This window comes from Choloepus didactylus, chromosome 1 (genome assembly GCF_015220235.1).
Source record: "Choloepus didactylus isolate mChoDid1 chromosome 1, mChoDid1.pri, whole genome shotgun sequence".
NCBI lineage: Eukaryota > Metazoa > Chordata > Mammalia > Pilosa > Megalonychidae > Choloepus > Choloepus didactylus.
The window spans coordinates 180,210,938-180,231,711 of record NC_051307.1 but is presented as its reverse complement, the minus strand read 5'-3'; the positions used below and the strand labels follow the sequence as shown (position 1 = coordinate 180,231,711).

General features: G+C 38.4%; 1 protein-coding gene and 1 pseudogene across 1 annotated transcript; one reads left to right on the top strand and one right to left on the bottom strand.

Annotated features, from left to right (window-relative positions):
• The first annotated feature begins 16,493 nt into the window (after positions 1–16,493).
• On the top strand, positions 16,494–16,865 carry LOC119527928 (thioredoxin domain-containing protein 17-like). The gene has a single exon (XM_037828488.1). It carries the CDS (start codon positions 16,494–16,496, stop codon positions 16,863–16,865), a length of 372 nt encoding a protein of 123 aa, XP_037684416.1.
• Positions 16,866–17,150: 285 nt separating this feature from the next.
• LOC119527921 lies at positions 17,151–17,935 on the bottom strand (annotated as a pseudogene).
• Positions 17,936–20,774: the final 2,839 nt, after the last annotated feature.

Sequence of the window (20,774 nt, the reverse complement as noted above, 5' to 3'; positions counted from 1 at the left end):
GAAACAAAGAACTTATTGATATGCTGTTGACATCTCTGGAGGGGGCATAGCTTCCCAAGAGGAAAGGGAGGGGCCCAGCTCTACTGCCTGCCTTACCAGAACCAGACCGGAACCTGGGGGAGGAGAGCCACAGACCACACCCCTCTTACACCAGCCAGTGACAGGCTGGCAGGTGCACCTGCCAGGCAGAAAAGCACAGGGTGTATCAATCCTCTAAGAAAAACCGTCAGGGAAACCAGATACTGAATATTTCCTCCTCCTGTGACCTGAGACTTTTCTTCTCTGGGAAAACCTAATTGGGGTGGCCTAGGAGGTCAGATGCCTAGACAAGAGAAAACTACAACCTACACTAAGAAAAACGAAGTTATGGCCCAGTCAAAGGAACAAACGTACACTTCAACTAAGATACAGGAGTTTAAACAACTAATGCTAAATCAATTCAAAACATTTAGAGAAGATTTGGCAAAAGAGGTAAAGGCTATAAAGAAAACATTGGGGATACATAAGGCAGAAATCAAAAGTTCAAAAAAACAACTAGCAGAATCTATGAAAACGAAAGGCACAACACAAGAGACGAAAGACGCAGTGCAAACATACAACAGCAGATCTCAAGAGGCAGAAGAAAACACTCAAGAACTTGAGAACAAAACACCTGAAAGCCTACATGCAAAGGAGCAGATGGAGAAAAGAATGAAAAAACATGAGCAACGTCTCTGGGAAATTAAGGATTAAACAAAGTACAAGAATGTACCAATCACTGGTGTCCCAGAAGGAGAAGAGAAGGGAAAAGGGGCAGAAGCACTAATAAAGGAAATAATCAATGAAAATTTCCCATCTCTTATGAAAGACATAAAATTACAGATCCAAGAGGCGCAGCAAACTCGAAGCAGAATAGATCTGAATAGGCCTATGCCCAGGCACTTAATAATCAGATTATCTAATGTCAAAGACAAAGAGAGAATCCTGAAAGCAGCAAGACAAAAGCAATCCATCACATACAAAGGAAGCTTAATAAGACTATGTGTGGATCTCTCAACAGAAACCATGGAGGCAAAAAGGAAGTGGTGTGATATATTTAAGATACTGAAAGAGTAAAACCGCCAACCAAGAATCCTATATCCAGCAAAGCTGTCCTTCAAATATGGGGGAGAGCTCAAAATATTTTCCAACAAACAGACAATGAGAGACTTTGTGAACAAGACACCTGCCCTACAGAAAATACTAAAGGGAGCACTACAGAGTGATAGGAGAAGACAGGAATGCGTGGTTTGGAACACAATTTTGGGAGATGGTAGCACAGCAATGTAAGTACACTGAACAAAGATAACTATAGATACAATTGAGAGAGGAAGGTTGGGAGAATGTGAGATACCAGAAGAAAGGAGGAAAGATAAAGACTGGGACTGTGTAACTCGATGAAATCTAGAGTGTTCAACAATTGTGATAAAATGTACAAATATGTTCTTTTATGAGGGAGAACAAGCAAATGTCAACCTTGCAAGGTGCTAAAAATGGGGAGGCATTGGGGGAGGGATGCAATCCACGTAAACTAGAGACTGTAACTAACAGAATCATTGTATTATGCTTCCTTTAACAAAGGCAATATACCAAGGTAAATGCAGATAAGACAGGGGGATAGGGGAGGCGTGTTAGACACTTGACATTGGTGGTGTTGTCTGACTCTTTAGTCTACTTTGATTTAAGGTTATTTTTCCTTTTGCTGCTTCCTAGCTGTCATTTTTGTTTTCCTCTTTCTTTTGCCTCTCTACCTTCTTTGACTCTCCCTCCTGCCTTGTGGAAGAAATGTAGATGCCCCTATATAGATAGTGGTGAAGGTGGTGAACACATAAATATGTGACCATACAGAGACCCATTGATTGTTTACTTAGAATGGAATGTATGACATGTGAACAAAACCATCTAAAAAAAAAATGGGTTGATGAAGAAACCTCGAGGGCAATATACTGAGTGAAACAAGCCAGACAGATAAGGACAGATATTGCAGGGTCTCACTGATAGGAACTAATTATAATATGTAAACTCATAGACATGAAATATAAGGTACCAAGATATAGGATGACGCTAAAGAATGGGGAGCGGTTGCTTAGCATGAGCAGAATGTTCAACTAGGATGAACTTAAATGTTTGGAAATGAACAGAGGAGTCGGCAGCAAGATGTGAGAATGACTAACAGTGCTGAATGGTGCATGAATGAGGTGGAAAGGGGAAGCTCAGAGTCATATATGTCACCAGAAGGAAAGTTGGAGGTCAAAAGATGGGAATGTATAAAACTGAATCCTATGGTGGGCAATGTCCATGATTAACTGTACAAATATTAGAAATCTCTTCCATGAACCAGAACAAATGTATGAGAATACAATTAGAAGTTAGTAATAGAGGGGCATACAGGGAAAAATATATACCTATTGCAAACTATATACTACAGGTAATAGTATTTCAGCATTCTTTCATAAACGGTAACAAATGTACTATACCAGTACTATGAGTCAACAATTGAGGGGGTTGGTTAGGGATATGGGAAGATTCGAGTTTCCTTTTCTTTTCTTTTTTTTTCCTTTTTTCTTTTTTCGTCTTTTGCTTTATTTCTTGTCTAGAGTAATGAAAAGATTCTAAAAATTGAACAAAAATTAAGTGTGGTGATGGATGCACAACTGTATGAGGTACCAGGGGCGACTGATTGTACACTTTGAATCTTTGGATAATTGTATGGTATGTGAACAATCCCAATAAAAATTAAAAAAAAAAAAAGAAAAAAGAAAGTTTTTCAAAGGACTAGTAGTTAAGTTAATAAATACTATAGTTTCTTAAGTTTTAACACACGTTCAACAGCATGCAACAGAAAGAAACAGTGAATAAAATGTTCACGTTTGTCTAGCATAGTTATTTCCTAAGAAGAATTAATTGTAAACATTCAAAATGCATGAATTAAAGCTACTGATTTCCATGATTAAATTTTTCATCAGTAAAATAACATTTTCAGTCTGCATAAAAAAAATATAAAGTGGATTTTTTTCCTTGTCACTAATAATCTACTTCTTTACAAATTTTGAAACAAAAAATTTTACCATTAATACAAAAATTATTTTTACTTTCCACAAATTGTCTTGATAAAGATGAAAATATTGCAGATGGGGCTAAAGTCTCTCTTTCATCCCTCCTTTGAATTTCAGCCCCTACACGTAACATCTCCCCATGTCACCACTGTTAGCGCCTTTGTTAGTGTCCTTCCAGACCTTCTTCTTTGCATTTAGTTGTTATTATTTACAAAATCATAATTTATTGCATTGTCTTTAGTGTGTACTTGTTTAATATAAATAGTGTCACACTGTATATAATGTTCAACCATGTTCTCTTTAACTCAACAACTTGTCTTGGAGACAAATTCATGTTAATACACAGAAATCTACCCCATTCTTTTACCTGAGACTATAGTACACTTTGGGTACACTTTGTTTAATTCCCTCCTTACTGATGGTCATTTAGGTTTGTTTCTGTGTTTTCTTTTCCACACTTATGAACAATGCTTTATAACCCTTGTAACTTTTAACAATTTCCTTATATATAATAATTGTACAAAACATGTTGATCATATTAACACTTTCAAAATGATGCCTAACTACAAAAATTTGTAGGTTATGACTAAAAAAAACAGGCATTCTATTTAACTGCTAGTAAAAAGTATACTAGAATATGTGACTTTGAAAATAATTTGGACAATAGCAAAGTGCTTCCTTTTGCACATGAACAAGGGCAGTTAGCAAGAAATGGAATAACTGGGTCGTAGAGGGTATGTGTGTTTTTTGTTTCAGTAAATACTGCTGAATTGCCTCCAAACTATTGGTCCCTACTTCAGTCCCACCAGCAGTTCCCATTTCTTCACCTTTTCCCTGATAGTCGTTGCTGTCAAGTTTTTAAATTTTTTATCAATCTGGGGGTCAAGAATTATTTTTTATTGTAATATGTAAATCCCTGATTACTAGTGAGGTTTAGCATCTTTTTTTATTCATTTATATTTTTATTTCTGTGAATGGTTTGTTTATATCCTTTGTCAATTTTTCTATCATGTGATTTATCTTTTTCTTATTGATTTGCAGGAGTTCCTTGTATTATTTGTATACTAATCCATATTCAGTTTATATATGTTGCAAATATTTTCTCCAAATATTTCACTTCTTTTTGGACTTTGTTCCTGGTATTTTGTGATAAAAATATATTTAAATTTTGATATTGTCAAAATCAATGACAAGGTCACTGGCCTACTCTCCCATATTTTCCAAACCAGCAGTTCAAAAAAGGACCAGTGTTGCTAGCTATAACCTATAGAATTCTGTAGACAGAAAACATTTTTTTAAAATTCAATTTTATTGAGATATATTCACATACCATACAATCATCCAAAGTGTACAATCAGTCGTTTATAGTACCATCATATAGTTGTGCATTCATCAACACAATCAATTTGTTAACATTTTCAATACTCCAAAAAATATGAATAAAAATTAAAGTAAAAAAGAACATGCAAAACATCCCATCTCCCATCCCCTCTTATTAGTCATTTAATTTTAGACAACCTATTTGAATGTATTAACACAGTTAGCATGTTTTTGCACATCTATGAAATACCAAGACTTTGCTAAGGGTTGCAAGGTTTATATAGAGTGTCAAGGGACAGTGTTCGGCCTTAGGATGAATGGTGGCAATAAGGCAAGAATGCAACATAGCTGTAATTCATAATACTTGTCTTAAGACAGGGTTGATGTAATGTTTTGAGAGTTTATGAGAGAGATTTTATCGATCTGCTGTTGGTGGTGGATGTGGTATATTTGGGAAAGAGCAGTATTACAGAGGCTCATCACTGAGCTCAGAAGGCATTTAAGATATGTCTATATTTTTGTAGCAGATTAAATATGACCTCAAATTATTTGATCCTGTTCTCACTGACTCTGAGCTGGTCTGTGCACTGATCGATAGAGTATGGCAGAAGTGATGCCATGCCAGTTTCAGGCCTAGCCTTTTAGGGGACTGGTAGCTTCCCTGTGGTCTCTGGGAAAGCTGAATTGCCACGTAAAAGTCCAGCTGCCTTGCTACAGAGATTATATGGAGCGGCTCGGAGACTACATGAAGTTGGAGAAGGACCAAGGTGAGTCTGTGATCCAGCTGTCCCCGCCAAGGTAGCAAGCAGATGAATAAAGCCATATTTAACCCTCCAATTCAACCCTGATGCCAGCTGGTTACCTCCTGGAAGCCCTATTTGATGCCATGTGCCTGAATTCCTATCCTAGAAAATTGTGAAGTATAGTAAACTGGTCACTGTATCGTCACCAAGTTTTGAGGTAGTTTGTTAGGTAGAAATAGGCAATTGGACCAAATTCCAGGAGTAAATATTGGAAGAGAGGTTGACAAATACTGGTTAAAAGGAAGAATGGAAACAAAGGTGAAGAGGCAGCAAAGGCCAAAGGGTGTTTTGGGACTGGCCTATACTCATTTCATTATAACATAGGATTTCCTTGGGTAGTGGTAAGGGATAAAACCAGCAAGATTGGCTTAGATCATATTATCAGAGAGAATCTTAGATGTCAGCAAAGGGAATCTGTACTTAACGAGAGGAATCATTAAATGCTTCTGACAGTTGAGGCATACCCAGATAGGTTGAGGCACACAATAGATAGGCTACATTCACCTCGGGAAGCCTAAAGACGGGAAGATAGACTAGGAGGCAATAGAAACAATCTAGTGAAGAGTAACAAGATCTCAGAAAAGAAAGGACAGATCCAGGAGATGTGGAAAGAAAATCAATGAGATTTAGTATTGGCTAGGAGGTGGGTGTGAGAAACTAGGAGGGAACAAAAGTCCTTTATGATTAAAGTTTCTAACTTAGTTGAAGGAAATAAGGGAAGAAATAAATGAATGCTCACTTAATATTTTCCATGATCCAGGTCTTGTGCCAGGCGTTTTATATAGATAATCCCTTACATACACAGGTATTTTCGCTTTTAAGGACAAAGATAAATACACTTAAAAAGCAAAGAAGACAACACAATTTGTAATGTGTATTTTTTTTAACCCCAATCTTTATAATTCCCTCTAATTGGGCAAGTGTTAGCCACTACTTCTAATGAAATATTAATCAGTATAATGAATGGCAATCTGATTTTGTCAATTATGGGAAAATCATGAAGTATGCTTATTCCCTTAAAATGTTTTAGAATGGAGAAGTAGCAAAAATGGTCTCATCATTATAATTTCCTCAAGATGATTTATTAGCAGCAAAAATGCACAGTGCTAGACTCCACCATTTTAAAACTAGAGCCATTTGATCCCACCACAAAAAGCTGAGCCTCATCCCCACGCAGAGGGTCACAGTGGATCACTTCCAAGTCCCCCCTTTTTTGGCAGGTCCTTGAACATCTCTGGGAAGAGCAGCAGAAGGTGGCACTGGGATTCCTTCCCAGTTGTGGTGTGATGACAACTGGGATGTCTGCAAAGAAGAAAATGGGAACCCTAAAAAAAGCAGCAAAGTCATGTGAACAGAGTCCTCGCCAAGGTAGGAAATATGAAACAGAGCAGCTGCTGAAGACACCAAGTAGCCTGCACCATGACTGAAACTCTGACGGAAGCTAGCAAGGCTTTTGAAAGGGAGGAGGGCAGGCAGGTGGTGAAACATGACCAGAAGAGATGTGGAGGGCTCAGGGAAAATGTTCTTACTGCCGTCCAAATTAATCCATGTTTCTGCAAATGAATGACAGAAAATCCTTTTCAAAAATATTCGCTATGATTTCTTTATTCTGCTATCTAACTGTTGGAACATATTGAGTTCTCATAGGGAAGGGGAAACCCTCAATATGGTAAAATGCAAGTGTATGGAGAGAGATAATTTAAAATAGAAAAAAAATATTTTATTTAGAACTAAGGATGTTTTTACTACCCAACCATGACTGACAAGCAAAGCCTCAGAAGTCATCAGTTGGGAAGGCAGAGTGTGAAAAGAGTTTTCTTTTTAAAAGTCTTGACTGAGAGGTCGGATGTGCAGTCCCATAATTGACAAAATCAGATTGCCATTCATTATGCTGATTAATATTTCATTAGAAGTAGTGGCTAACACTTGCCCAATTAGAGGGAATTATAAAGATTGGGGTTAAAAAAAATACACATTACAAATTGTGTTGTCTTCTTTGCGTTTTAAGTGTATTTATCTTTGTCCTTAAAAAGTGAAAATACCTGTATATGTAAGGGATTATCTATATAAAATGCCTGGCACAAGGCCTGGATCGTGGAAAATATTAAGTGAGCATTCATTTATTCCTTCCCTTATTCCCTTCAACTAAGTTAGTTGGTTAGGGCTCTCTAGGGAAACAGAATCAACAAGAGATATCTGTAAAAATAAGATTTTATAAAAGTGTCTCACGCAACTGTGGGTATGCACAAGTCCAAATTCCTTAGGGCAGGCAGCGAACTGGCAATTCTGATGAAGGTGTTCGATCAACTCCTCAGGCAGTGAACTGGCAACTCCAATGAAGGTGTTTGATGAACTCCTCAGGAAACGCTTTGCTGGTAGCCGAAGAAGAAGTGAAGGTCCGTGATCTGTCTGGCTTAAAAGCCTTCAACTGATTGGATTAAATCCAGCTGATTGAATTCTCTCATTGTGGAAGACACACCCTTCATTAATATAATCAGTCACAGCTGCAGCTAATTTGACTGATAATTTAATAAACCAGCCTTCTGGTTTACTAACCAGCCACAAATGTCCTTGCAGTAAAGGTTAGGTCAGTGCTTGCTTGACCAGACAACTGGACACCACCACCTGGCCAAGTTAACACATGAACCTAACCATCATAGGAACAAAAGGAAATGGAGGATAACGCTTTTCCCAAGGCAGCCCAGAGTGCAACATCTGGTCCACAGTGGAGACTGTCCAAGGCAACTGGGCTCAGCTCACATTGTCTTCATTCTCTTTTACAACCATCCCTGACACTAAGCAGTGCAGAAGACATAAATGAAACTACAGATACAAATGAGCAGTGGGGCTCCCCATTACTTCACTTCTTTTCTTGGCTTAGCAGCCTTCCTAGGGTTCCCTCCAAGTCTAAGGAGTTCATATAGTCCATTCCAAGCTCTTATATCTTCTGCCACATCACCTGGGATTCTGGCCTGATGATCTTATGTAGTGGCACAAACTGTCTTAAGTAAACCATGTCACCTGGATCTAATGTCTGAGTTTGCAGCAGACAACATTAGTTATCTGCTGGGGATAAATCAGAGTAGAGAGATGGGTAAGGATATGCTGTTAAATAAAAATAAAGTGGAGGCAAGTCTTATGAAATAGGTTAAAAGTTTAGGAAGAGTTTTTTTTAAACTAATATTTATTTTTATGATTATAAAAGAAGTAAAGAATAATGAATATAAATTAGCTATACTCTTCCTATCTGGAAAAGGCTGTTTTGATCTATTTCCTTGTAGTCATACATATAGCAGTTACACTTATAACAATGTCAATTTTGATTCTGCAGGCATTTTGGCTCTACCATCCCTAAGATACAATTTTCATCTCCAAGGTCTCAAGATGTCTGCTAGCAGCTTAGAAATCATATTTTATGACATACGTCTATGCCATGTGGCAAAAGGGAAAAGGACCTTCTGGGAAGTTCTTATTTTTTAATGCACAACTTAGTAACAACAACACAGCTAGTTACAGAAGAGTCTGGGAAATGCAGCCTTCTAGTTGAGCACATTGCCTTCTTGAATAAATTTGTTTATTTGATTATTAAGGGAAAAGGGGTGATTGGATATTTGGTAGACTATTAGCAGTTTTGCCACATTCACTTAGCTTTACAACACAAACATTTCCCTCATCACAAACTGTTCCTTATAAATATGATTTTAAATGGGTGTAAAGTGTTCCAATATAACAATGTATCTTAATTGAATTTACATGTATTCTATGACACTTATTAGAGTCTTTTCAGTCTAAATGTCCAAGAGAGTGTTTTAGTCACTACTGTATCCCAGAATCTGGAAGTGATCCTGATATATAATAAATGTCAAATGAATGAATTACTTCACTACTAAGCAATATAATTTTGGGCCAACTTCATTAGATATGAGTTTACTTTAAGGAACCACTGTGCAGATCAAGATATTAAGTTATGCTTTCACAATCTTCTTGGGCAAACATAATCTTCCAATTCTTGGAAAAAATATCCCCAATTACTTCGACTACCTAGTAGTTACATAAAATTACAGGGGAAAAGTAATGTAAGAAATATTATTGCTATTACCATATCTTCAAGGTTAGGAGCAAAGAGGAAATTATTAGACTACAATTTATATTTGCACCCTAGTAACTGAGAGGAAACAGTGAGACACTTAATGGACTTTTTGTGTTCCACTTGGAACCTCTGTTAAAATAGGTGGCCCAACAGTGAAAACACTAACTTGGTCCTGGCTTTTTAAAAAGCCCAAAATCAAATTAAGGTGTGATCTTTCTTATCAGCATTTTCTATAGCCTGACAACTAGTGTTTATTGGGTAAACATAAGAAAACAGAGGGTACCTTATGAAGTTGTGGTAGATTGTGTTTTCCTAAGATAGCTCCAATGATACCTTCCATCCCACATGCTCTTCTACAATATTCTCTTGCCACTTCCTCATCAAGATGTAGGGTCTAATTCCTATCCCCTTAAATTTAGGTGGCATTTAGTGACTCACTTGACTTATAGGATGCAGCAGAAGTGATGTGCTGGGTGGGATTTCCAAAGCTAAGTCACAAGAAGCCTTGTCCCTTCCTTCTGGGTTTCTTGAGACTCTCTCTCTCCCACCATGCTGTGAGAAGCCCAGGCCACATGGAGAAATCATGTGCAGCACTCTGGCCCAGCTGAGTTCCCAGTCAAGGACCAGCATCAACTGTTGCTCATATGAGGCAGCCAATTTGGATGTCCAGCCCAGTTGAGCCTTTAATGACTCAGCCCCAGAAGATATCTGACTGTAACAGTATGAGAGACCCTAAGTAAAAACTACTCAGCTGAAAGCAATCTACAGAACCATGAGTGATCATAATAAAGCATTGTTTCAAGTCACTCAGTTTCGGGGTGTCTTATTGCTCTTATGCAGCAATAGATAATTCAAACAAAATTATCTATGATCTAAAAAGAAAGAAAATGCTGATCTAAAAAGAAAGAAAATGCTGCAGTTGTAGCAGATTAATTTTCAAGACAGAGTTTGCAATGTCAATTTTTGCAATGTGAATATTTCACTTAATTTACAATAACAGAGTGCCATTCTTTCATATATATATATTTTGTGCTATATTGGCATATTAATTACGGAGCAAACACAAATCCTAACAGAATCATGTAGAAATAAATTATAACATTTTGCCCTTGAGGTAATTGGGTGTTTTTGGTAACTCCAATCTTAACAAAGAGTGTGAGGATCACGTCTTGACTTAGTTGGGATTTGCATCCTAAATATTAGAAGAGGACTAAATATTAGGGGAGGACTTTAGAGACCAGCTGGCACACCTTCCTTATTTTATATTTGCAGAACTGCAGCTGAGAGAAATTGAAAAGTTGCCTAAGGTCTCATAAATGATTAATGACCAACTCTGCAATAGAACTTTGGTTTCGTATATGTTTTTCCAGAGCCTTTTACTATACCACCTTGCCAGCAATATGCACATGTATGTGTGTGTGCACAGAAACATGGGCAAAAAGAGATACATTTGTTTTAAAATTTCTGAATACAATAATTTTAATAATATGTTACAATCAGTTTTCTAGAACCAAACAACCGTTTTAACTACCAGCAATTACAGTGGGGTACTAGTAAATTTTTAATAACTGGCTTTTGCAAAACAAAACAAAAGCCATCATTTGCAGCATAGTATCAATATTTTCCTTATGGCCAAATTCAAGCTACCTTTTTGATGTCATCTAACATGAACTAGGGAGTTGGGAAGAAATGTACAAAATCAACTTCATGAGCTGGTGTGAGCAGACTCTAGCACACCACAGAATATACCACTTTAAGAAAAGCCAATATAAACATATCTGTCTTTATTTCAAATACAGATATTTGAAGTGCTTATTCACCTTAACAAAATTCTCCTTACAAAATACTTCTTTGACATGATGTTACCTCTTAAGTGCATTAAAATATTATTTGGAAACATATCAATTAGTAAATAGCTTACAAGTATCATTGCCAAAAGCAAAGTTTAAAGTTATTGACAAGATAATGTAGCTTACCAAATATTCCATGAGCTCCCTTATATTTCCCAGACACCCTTGCATTTAGGTTGAGCCCACTCGATGAGGTCTGGCCAATGGCTCGCGAGTGGATGTGATGTCTCTCACTTTTGGACCAAAGCAGTTAAAGACTGTGAGTTCTTCATGTTTTGTCCTGAAATAACAGCACTGGAAGTCATAGGTTGAAATGGTGACATCACAAGTCGAAGGAAGCCCGGATTCTTGAATTACTAAATGGAAGACAATTCGGCTGACCTTGGTCAGACTTTGCAAGTACAAGAATTAATTTTTTTTTGCATGTGAAACCACAGAGATTTTTGGGTTTTTGGGTTTGATAGTGCAGCAGGATTATCTTACCTAATAAAGTTGTAAATGCAGTTTCAGAATTGACTTTCTTTTCAAGGTAGTTTCCATAAATTTGAACTGATGGAAACAAGGAAAAGACATGACTTAGAAACCGAAGAATGAAAATGAGACAGAGGGAAATATGGAGGAACCTTCCAACCTCTCCTTAACCAGCAGCTGTTTCTGAATATAAACTTCTGATGTCTTTTTAATATAGAAATAATGATTCATAGACTAGTAGGATGCATTATTTATAGCACTGATTTTTTTCATTTGGAGGCTTAGCCAGTTAAAATCATAACAATAATATAATTTAGATTTAGAATTAACAAATCACTTTCATATCCTATATTAATTAATTATTGAATTTATTTATTTATTCATTAAACAACCATATATTGAATGCTTGTGATATTCCAGGCACTGTGCAAGGTACTGGGAATATAATGGTGAGAAAAAAACAGTTTGGACTCTGCCCTTATTTTGGGTTACACAGATATTAGTCAAACAGTGTTAAGTGCCATGAAAAACAGTATGGGATGCCATGAAAATGCATCAGGGGGATTATTTTGATGAATTTGTGACCTAGATATTAAGTGACCTTTGAATCAAAATCTAAAGGATCTGTTTTAAAAGAAAAGGAGAGTGGGTGGGAAGAGTGTGTATTCGTTTCCTATTTTTGCTGTAACAAGTAACCACAAACATAGTGGCTTAAAACAGCACAGGTTTGTGATCTAGTTCTGAGCTCAGAAGTCTGGGATGGGTTGGCAGGGTGCATTCCTTCTGGAGCCTCTAGGGAAGACTCCACTTCAGCTGCCAGCATTCCTTGGCTCACGGCTGTCTTCCTGCAACGGTATCCCTCTGCCCTCTGCTTCCATAGTCACCTCTCCTTTCCTCCTGCCCCCGTCTTGTAAGGACCCTTGTGATCACATTGTGTCCACATGGATAATCGAGGGTAATCTCCGCATCTCAATATCCTTAACTTAAGCACATCAGTAAAATCCCTTTGGTCATGTGAGTCACATATTCACAGGTTTTGGGGATTAGGTTGTGGACCTCTTTGGGACTTAAACATTATTCCTTCTACCACAGAGCAGAGAGCAAGGTAGAGGACCAGCACTGATCAAAGCCCCGAAACGAGAGGGAACTTATGGAGAAACACAATGAAGCTCTGGCTGGAGTCTCAGAGCAAGGGACACAGGCAATGTGTGAGACAGGCCTGGGCAGAGACGCAGGGCCATCTCCTGCAGAAATCTGTAGACTGTTTTAAAGATTTGGATCTACCATTAATCTAGGAGCACTTGGAAACATCTCTGTTTATCAGGAAAAGGTTATCTAAATGAACTTTCAAGGTTGTTTCTAGCCCTGAGGTCAATTATAATTCATAATAATTCAAACTTGTAAAATGGAGGTCATAATAATTCAATCATAGAACCTGCTATATTGAGTTGATGTGAAGACTAAAAACTTAATTCATGTAAAGCACTTATAATGGTACCTGGCACATATCAAGCACTATGTAGACATTAGCTATTATTACATAACTACACAAAACGAAATCCTCTGGTGTTAAGAGAAGGATCCGTATTACAGTCGTCCAATTCTGAAGAACTTTAAATGAAGGAGGAGTGAGATGAGGTGAGCAGGAGATGAAATAGCAGCACGACAATTTAGACTAAAAACAAACTGGCAGGCCTGAGAGTGCGAAATGACAAAAAGTAAAGTGGCTATCTAGTTGTATTCCTTGGTGAATCTAGTTCAAATGGACAAGACGGATTGAGTGCATTATAGAACAAATGAAGTACCATTTGAAATTCTCTGGGAATTCTGAGATGTCTTAGGCTACCCTTGATGGAGCTGAAAATTGTAGTGAGCAGAATGCTGGACCCATGGTGTATTATCAAAGGACAGGGAACCACTTATTCAAGCTAAACACTTAGTGCTGTCATGCTGATGTGACAGAGAATGACACTCAAGCCAGATATGGGGCCGCCAAAGGCAAGATAAATATTGCACTGTGTTATTTCTGAGTTGAAATCTGCTAAGGACTGCTTTCCTTGCTATTAGTAAGCTTCTGTGGTTTTTGGCCTCAGATTTTCCCAAGGTCTTCATACTCTCCATTGCGTTTTAAATCTTGTATTTACCATTCTAAGAATCTCAATATTTGAATCTGACTTGCTCTGACTCTGCTTCTCCCCAAAACCTTGGTTCTCACGGCTCACCAGAGCTCTTCTGCTTTTTGACCCTTGTCTGCCTCTGGTATTGATTCATTATTTGGACGTTGATAATAATAACTCATGGTTAACTTGCTCCATCACAAGGCTACAGAAGAAAAGTAGGTCCTACATATAAGACTTGCAGTCATAAATCTGGCTTGTATACCAGTGTGCTCATAAATAGAACATAAAAAGTGTTCAACAAATATTTGTTGAATGAATACATAAATGAGTAAAAATAGTCTTTAATGCTTCTGTAATGTGCACAAAACTCATAATATTTCTAGCAATAACCATACATTTTAATAACATCATTACCAGCCACATTACCATGAAAAGAGCATAAATGTGTTGATATAGATACTTCTGATGTTTCAAAATAAAGCAGAGCATATGCAAAACAGAATGATAGGTAACAGAGTCATCTGTGAGTCAATGCAAGAAAAAGGCATTACCAGATTTAATATACAAATGATAAACATTCTCTAAAACATTTAAAGTAAATGTCAAAGGCTTACAAATAGAGAAGCATAATCTACATTTAAATTGTATAAGATTGCATTTTATATTTAAGAGATGTTTGGGTCAACTGATTCGATTTACAGCTCTACTCTCAGCAACGGGTACCTGCCATCTTCAAGATACACACTTTTTTATGGCATAAGTTTGATCCTGAGAAGAGAAACAACTGTAGGTTTACATTCTGGCACTGTTCTCCTCTTAGGGACAAAATAATTTCTTCCATAGGGATAAAGAAAAGTTTACACATCCTTTCTTCTAAGTTGTCCTGCAATTATGCTTTAGTAAATACGTGGTGTCTGAGTGGCTGCCCTCCTTTCTGTACCCATGGCAGTTTTCTTTTCTTTTTTTTTTTTTCCTGCTGAATATAGACTTACCAATACAGATTTCCAGGTAGATTTTTGATTGATCTTATCTGACATTCAAATATAGGGGGAAAAATTATTTGCCAAGCACCAGAATCCATTTCATATCATATTCAGAAAATCTGTGGCTGCTCTCTTCCAGAGGGCTGTTTTCCCAAATGTTGGCCTGTTCACAGGTTTTCCACTGTGGCCTTCTGAAGAGTTTTCTTTCTTGGAGTGTAGGTTAGTCACTGATACTTTTTTTTTTTCAAATTTTAAATAAATTTTAAATAAATTCCCAATAAAATAGAATTTTAGGGCAAAAAGAGCCTAAAAGTCCACAAAAGAAAAATAACATGCCTGTCATTTGAACAATGGCTAGTTGCTTGCATTTTTTTTGGCATTGTTAATCATGGAATCTGTACTACACAACTATTTTATCATGAAATACCTGCTTTCTACACACAATTTAGGATAAGCTCCCACCAGAAACAAGTCAATACCAATACATCAGGGACTGAACAATCTCAGTAGTGGGTGACATACATTTTGCAGAATTCTGTCAAAGGGACTCAATAGGCTGTGGGCAAAAAGCAAATGAGGGAGAGTTAAGGAATGGAATAGTTTAAATATTAATAATCAAATCAGTACAGTAAAAATACCTGGTAGTGTACTTTCTGCAAAAGAAAATTAACATTTAGTAATATGCTAACGAATTTATCTTCAAAGAGATTAGTGCACTGACAAGGTATTATGATAGCAGTGGAGAGCTGTGGACAGCAGGTACCAAAAACATCCCAGCCTTGCAGATTCAAGTAGTGATGGCCCTCACTGATCACTCCCTTTGCCAGAGGTCCAGAAAGAACTTGCAGCATGATCACCTGCCTGCTCAACGCAGCAAACTTTAAGGAGCTAAAAAAGAGTCCCCAGCGGACAAGGGGAGCAGAAAAGAGATACATGTTAAATGTAAACTTAAAAGACACTAAAATGGGACATGACCCCCATTCAAATCCCGGATATGTGGGCAAGTCCCCAAAAGTAGTTGTTATATTAAAAACTGGACACACCTGATTTTCCAAAAAACACAATACACAGAAATTGGGGGGATAATTGGAAAAACCATTAGAGGAATGCTCAATGAAAATCAAACTATTTAACTCAAATATATCAGGATTGAAACACAACCTGTATTCATCCAGGCAGCAGTGCCTCTTGCTTTTTAGCAGGGATGCAATTGGTCAGTGACACCAAATGGCTTTACAGAGCAACATTCCTTATGGACCAATGTCTAGGCCTACAAGTATTCAAGTTGTCCTGCAAAGCCTTGTGAGTAGCAGGTTCCAAAGGTTCCAAGGTCTGACCCTTCCTTCTTAACTACAATGTCAAACACCTAAAATCTGACATTTCATTTTATATTTTGAAATATGAAAGCCTATTTTAAATACTCAAGCCATTTATTTATTAAAACGTTCTTTGCCAAGATTTCACATTAGCTTAAAATTCAATTCAGTCTTTCCATTTCTCTACTGAGGTCTCCACTTCAATGTTTAAATAAAAAAACCTTCTCCAGCAATCAGCATTTCCAGCTGAGTCCCAGGGTCAGCGTCTTTGCTCCCCAGGTGAACCAACTAGCTATTAATACTGCTCTACTACAAGATAAAAGCCCCTAACGCATACTTCATGGGAAAGGAGTGAAACTTCTATGAAGCGCACTTTTAAGAAGAGGTACTTTTTGCTTATGAAAAGGAACTAGTGGCTGCAACCGAACCCAAGGGCTCCCCTCACAGTCCACAGCAAGATCCCGAGATGGCGCAGTATGAGGAAGTGCACATGTCTGGCTTGGAAGAGTTCAGCCAGGCCATGGAGAAACATAATGGCAAGGCCATTTTCGCCTACTTTACAGGTTCTAAGGACGCTGGAGGGGAAAGCTGGTGCCTGGACTGCGTGCAGGGTGAACCAGTCATACGAGAGGGGCTGAAGCATGTTAGTAAAGGATGTGTGTTCATCTACTGCCAAGTAGGAGAAAGACCTTATTGGAAAGATCCAAATAATGACTTCAGAAAAAACCTGAAAGTAACTGTAGTGCCTACACTACTAAAATATGGGATACCTCAAAAACTGGTAGAATCTGAATGTCTTCAGGCCAGCCTCGTGGAGATGCTGTTCTCTGAAGATTAAGATTTGATGATGGTAATTGTACCTTGATTTCCTGACCTTGCTATAGTATAAACAAAACTGCATAATTGCTTTGAATTTGTGTTAGCAATAAATAATTATGGTGTTTAAAAAAAACAACTAATGTCTAAACAAGAGTGCGCTTAAAATGCTCATGAACCCTGAAAAAGAAAGAAAAGGAACTAGTGAGTCCTCTAAGAATAATACGAGGGAGTAATTTACAGTTAATCACCGGATTTGGAGTGAGGAATTCAGGTGTTGCTCTGGTGCAGGCTGTCAGCACCCTTCTCATTCCTTCTGGGTCCCTCCATCAGGTATCACAAAGCCTTTTTCTGTGGAGTAGAGAATGTCCACAACCCCCTGCAATGCAGGGTAATTTCCCCCCTCATTCTTCTGACAAAACAATTCAATATTCTTTAGCTCTTCAAAGTGGAAATCTCTCTCCTTCTCCAAGTCTTCAGCAGTAAGTTTCAATATGCTGACCTGCTCCATCAATTCAGCTGCTTGGTCATCCCCATCGCCCACAGCAGGTTCTTTCTCACCACAAGCGGGCCAGATTTCGTTAGGAGCTGCCGGAGTTCTCTGGGTTGAAATGGGTCTCTGCAGAGCTGCCCTTCTAGACCAGAGAGATTTCTTTTGTTTATTCAGAGCTGGAGCATCAAGGGAGGGAGCCACTGCTGTCGCTTGACCTTGTCTAGCAGCTTCAGAATCGTGGTCTTTTCCAACATAATTTGAATCAAAAAACTTCTTGAACCACTGAACAAATTCAAAATTGTTCTGCAACTGATTTGTCCACAGGAATTAATTTTTTAACTCCCATTCTCTTCAAACCTGCTTGAAGTATTTTGAAATTCTGGTTGTATTCATGTTCCGAATTAGCTTGGAATTTCACTTTCTTAAAAGGCGATGGAGCCAGGGAACAGCATGTCCATCAACTGACAATAGGCAGCCCCTGAGCACAACCATTCAATCTTTGTCAAATTTAACTGCAGAGAGTCATTGAACCACGCCTTCATGTCATGTTGACTTAGGTTTTCACTGGTCACTGATGTCAAGTTTACATTCACTGCCATCTTCGGCTCTCAGCGGGACTGCAACCCCTTCCTGCACCCCAGCCACTGATACTTTTGTCTGGAGTCAGAAGTCACCCTTGGCACCTTTGAGGCCACATGGTAGGAAAGAGCAGTAGAAGTAGGACCCAGATGTGAGCTGAGGGTGTTCTAGCTGGGCCCATACATGGGTCAGCCTGCCTTCTTCTCACCCCACAACATCCTCCTTAGCTCTAACTTGTCAGCAATTCACTTGGATACAAGCCCCACCAAGGGACACAGCCATGTGTGTCCTGTTCACCATGATAAGCCCAATTCCTAGCAGTGCCCAGAAAGAGTTAAGCACTCAGTAAATGATAATAAATGATAGTTTCAGGAAGGAAGGAAGGAAAGAAGGAATGCAGATTGGCAGATTCTCCACTCGTGGTTTTCTGGAATTTGTACATTCTAGCTTTGCTTGCCATTATTATTTGGTGAACATGATGGCATATTCCCCTCTACCTGTTTGTCCTGATGTCTATTTGAACCCTTTTGGCTCTTGATTTCGGCTTCAGTGGCCATTTGCAGCCACTAAAGATTATGGAAGATTTTCCTGGTTAGGAACAATGTAAAAATTAGATGCTTCTGCTTGGAATAACAAAAAACAAAACAAAACAAAACAAAACAAAAAAACCCTTATTCAACTACTTTAAACAATAAGAGCAATTTCACATAATAAAAACTCCCAAAGGCGAGGGCAGCTCCAGGAAGAACATAATCAGGGCTCTAATGCTGCTTTTTGGGGGAATCTGTGGCTCTACCCTCTTCTGCTTTGACTCTGCCCTCCCATTATCTTCCCTTATGGCTGAAAGTTTGCTGCAACAATTCTAGTGTCATCTCTAGACATGACAGTATCTAGGGACTGAAAATGAACTGGCTCTTCCTCTGTCTCCAAAGTCCCCCAGCTGACTTTCCTTCATGTCTCTTTGGTTATAATTGAGCCACCTGCTCATGCCTAGAAGGTAACACCTCCACAGACCTAGAGCCACCAGAACCCCTTCCCTGGGGCACGGGGCATGGGTATAAAAGTCTTTGTTCTGAAGCACATGGCAGCATGGAGGAGGACAGATACTTGGGCAACATTGGAGTTGTATTAACAAGGAAGAAGGGACTAGCTATTAGGAAAATAATAGGCTTAGTTTGGGTTACCCCAGAAGCATATCGGAAAACAATGTATAAATAGTTCATTTAGGAGACTAAACAAGGAAATATTGAGGAAGTGGGGAAGTGAGACAAGGAAGGGAAGGCAGCTAATAAAGGGCACATTATACATCAAGTTACACAAATGGGCAACTGATGCTTAAATCAGCAGGGAACACTGGGAGTCAATGTGGTCAGAGTTATCCCAACCAAGGTGTAAGGAAGCTGGAGCATTTGTCGGCTGACTCCCATCTGCTCCTGGCGGCTTGAACTTCCAGCACTACCAGCCTACACTATGTGTAGACCTCTAGTAGGCTCTCTGCAGAGATTTGGAGGTGCTTTCAGCAGGATGGAGCCCGCAGGATACTGGGGGAGCACCTACAGCATCTGCTACGGCAAACAGTAGCCTTTGCTACCAACGTGAACTGTTTAAATTTGTAATTTCATCTTTAGACTCTTAGAACAACAATGCCAGCTCCCAGACTAATCTAAAATAAATGTTATCTTCATCAGGCCACAGGCCTTATAAACACTAACAGTTGTTCCAATTGGACAGCAATGTCCAGAATGAATTCCATGTTCATGACTATTTTGAGACTCAAACATCGACTTTGCAAACAAGTGGTGGCAGGGTGGGCCTCGGGGAGCCTGCATCCCATTCTTATCCATTCTTAAGTTCTTTTTATAATGCTGCATATTTTTCAACAAGGCAGAATATTTTCAAAAGATATTTTTCAAACAGAATGTCTGAAGTAACTCTGAAGATTGTTAAAAAAGAGTCACTTTTTTTTTAAACTAGAAAAATTCAAGTGGAATCTTTTTGGAGGGGGCATAAATGAACATTTAATGAAAACAATTCATTTCAGAGCCTCTGATGTCTTTATGATGACTTCCATTTAGAACTAGTGTATGTACTACTCAAGTTTTTGGGAAAGGAGGGCCCTTTAGGTGACGATGAGTGGCTGTGGTCCCGATCTCTTAGCACCAGTGGTTAATCACATAAATTTGGGCCACCTTATCCCAGTTTCAGCAGAGAAATGGACCACATGAATGCATGTTTCAGAAGTAGTCAGTCCTCAGCAGAATAAAAATCACTTGGACTGAAAAATGTTGCTGTGGTGAAGGCTGAAGTCTTTTATACTTTTCTTCTTTCCTTATTATGAAACTGAATAATTCTTTGCTTTGTGTGTCTGATAGTCGCTTGTAACCTGTCCATTTGCTTGGTGCAGTCAGTGAGACTAGAGGGGTGTGAGCAACAGATGGGTATGATTTAAGTCATCTGGCCAAGAAAGTCAGGATAACGATTGTGGGCTTAGCCGGTATCACAGTTCTGTGATTCACCGCTCAGTTCTCTGTTTTAAAAGGAGCCACTCGACAGTTTGGCAAAAACTGTTTCAGAGTCCCCCTGTAAAACATGTTGCAAAATTTGGTATGTGTGTCAATGTGTGCATTATTCTGGGGAGAGAATGTGCTGCTTTCAACAGAGTTTCAAAGTGACCTAGAGAAAGTGATGTTAAGATTAATTTGAAAATCGCTTTGCCGGTGGGATTAACATTTTGAAATGGCATTAAAGAATCTTTATTGTTTAATTTCTTTTTATAATATTGAGATACTATGCATAAGGCTCTGCTTTACAGACCTTTTTTTTAAAAAAAAATATTTTAAAAGTTGCCAGGTAGTTATT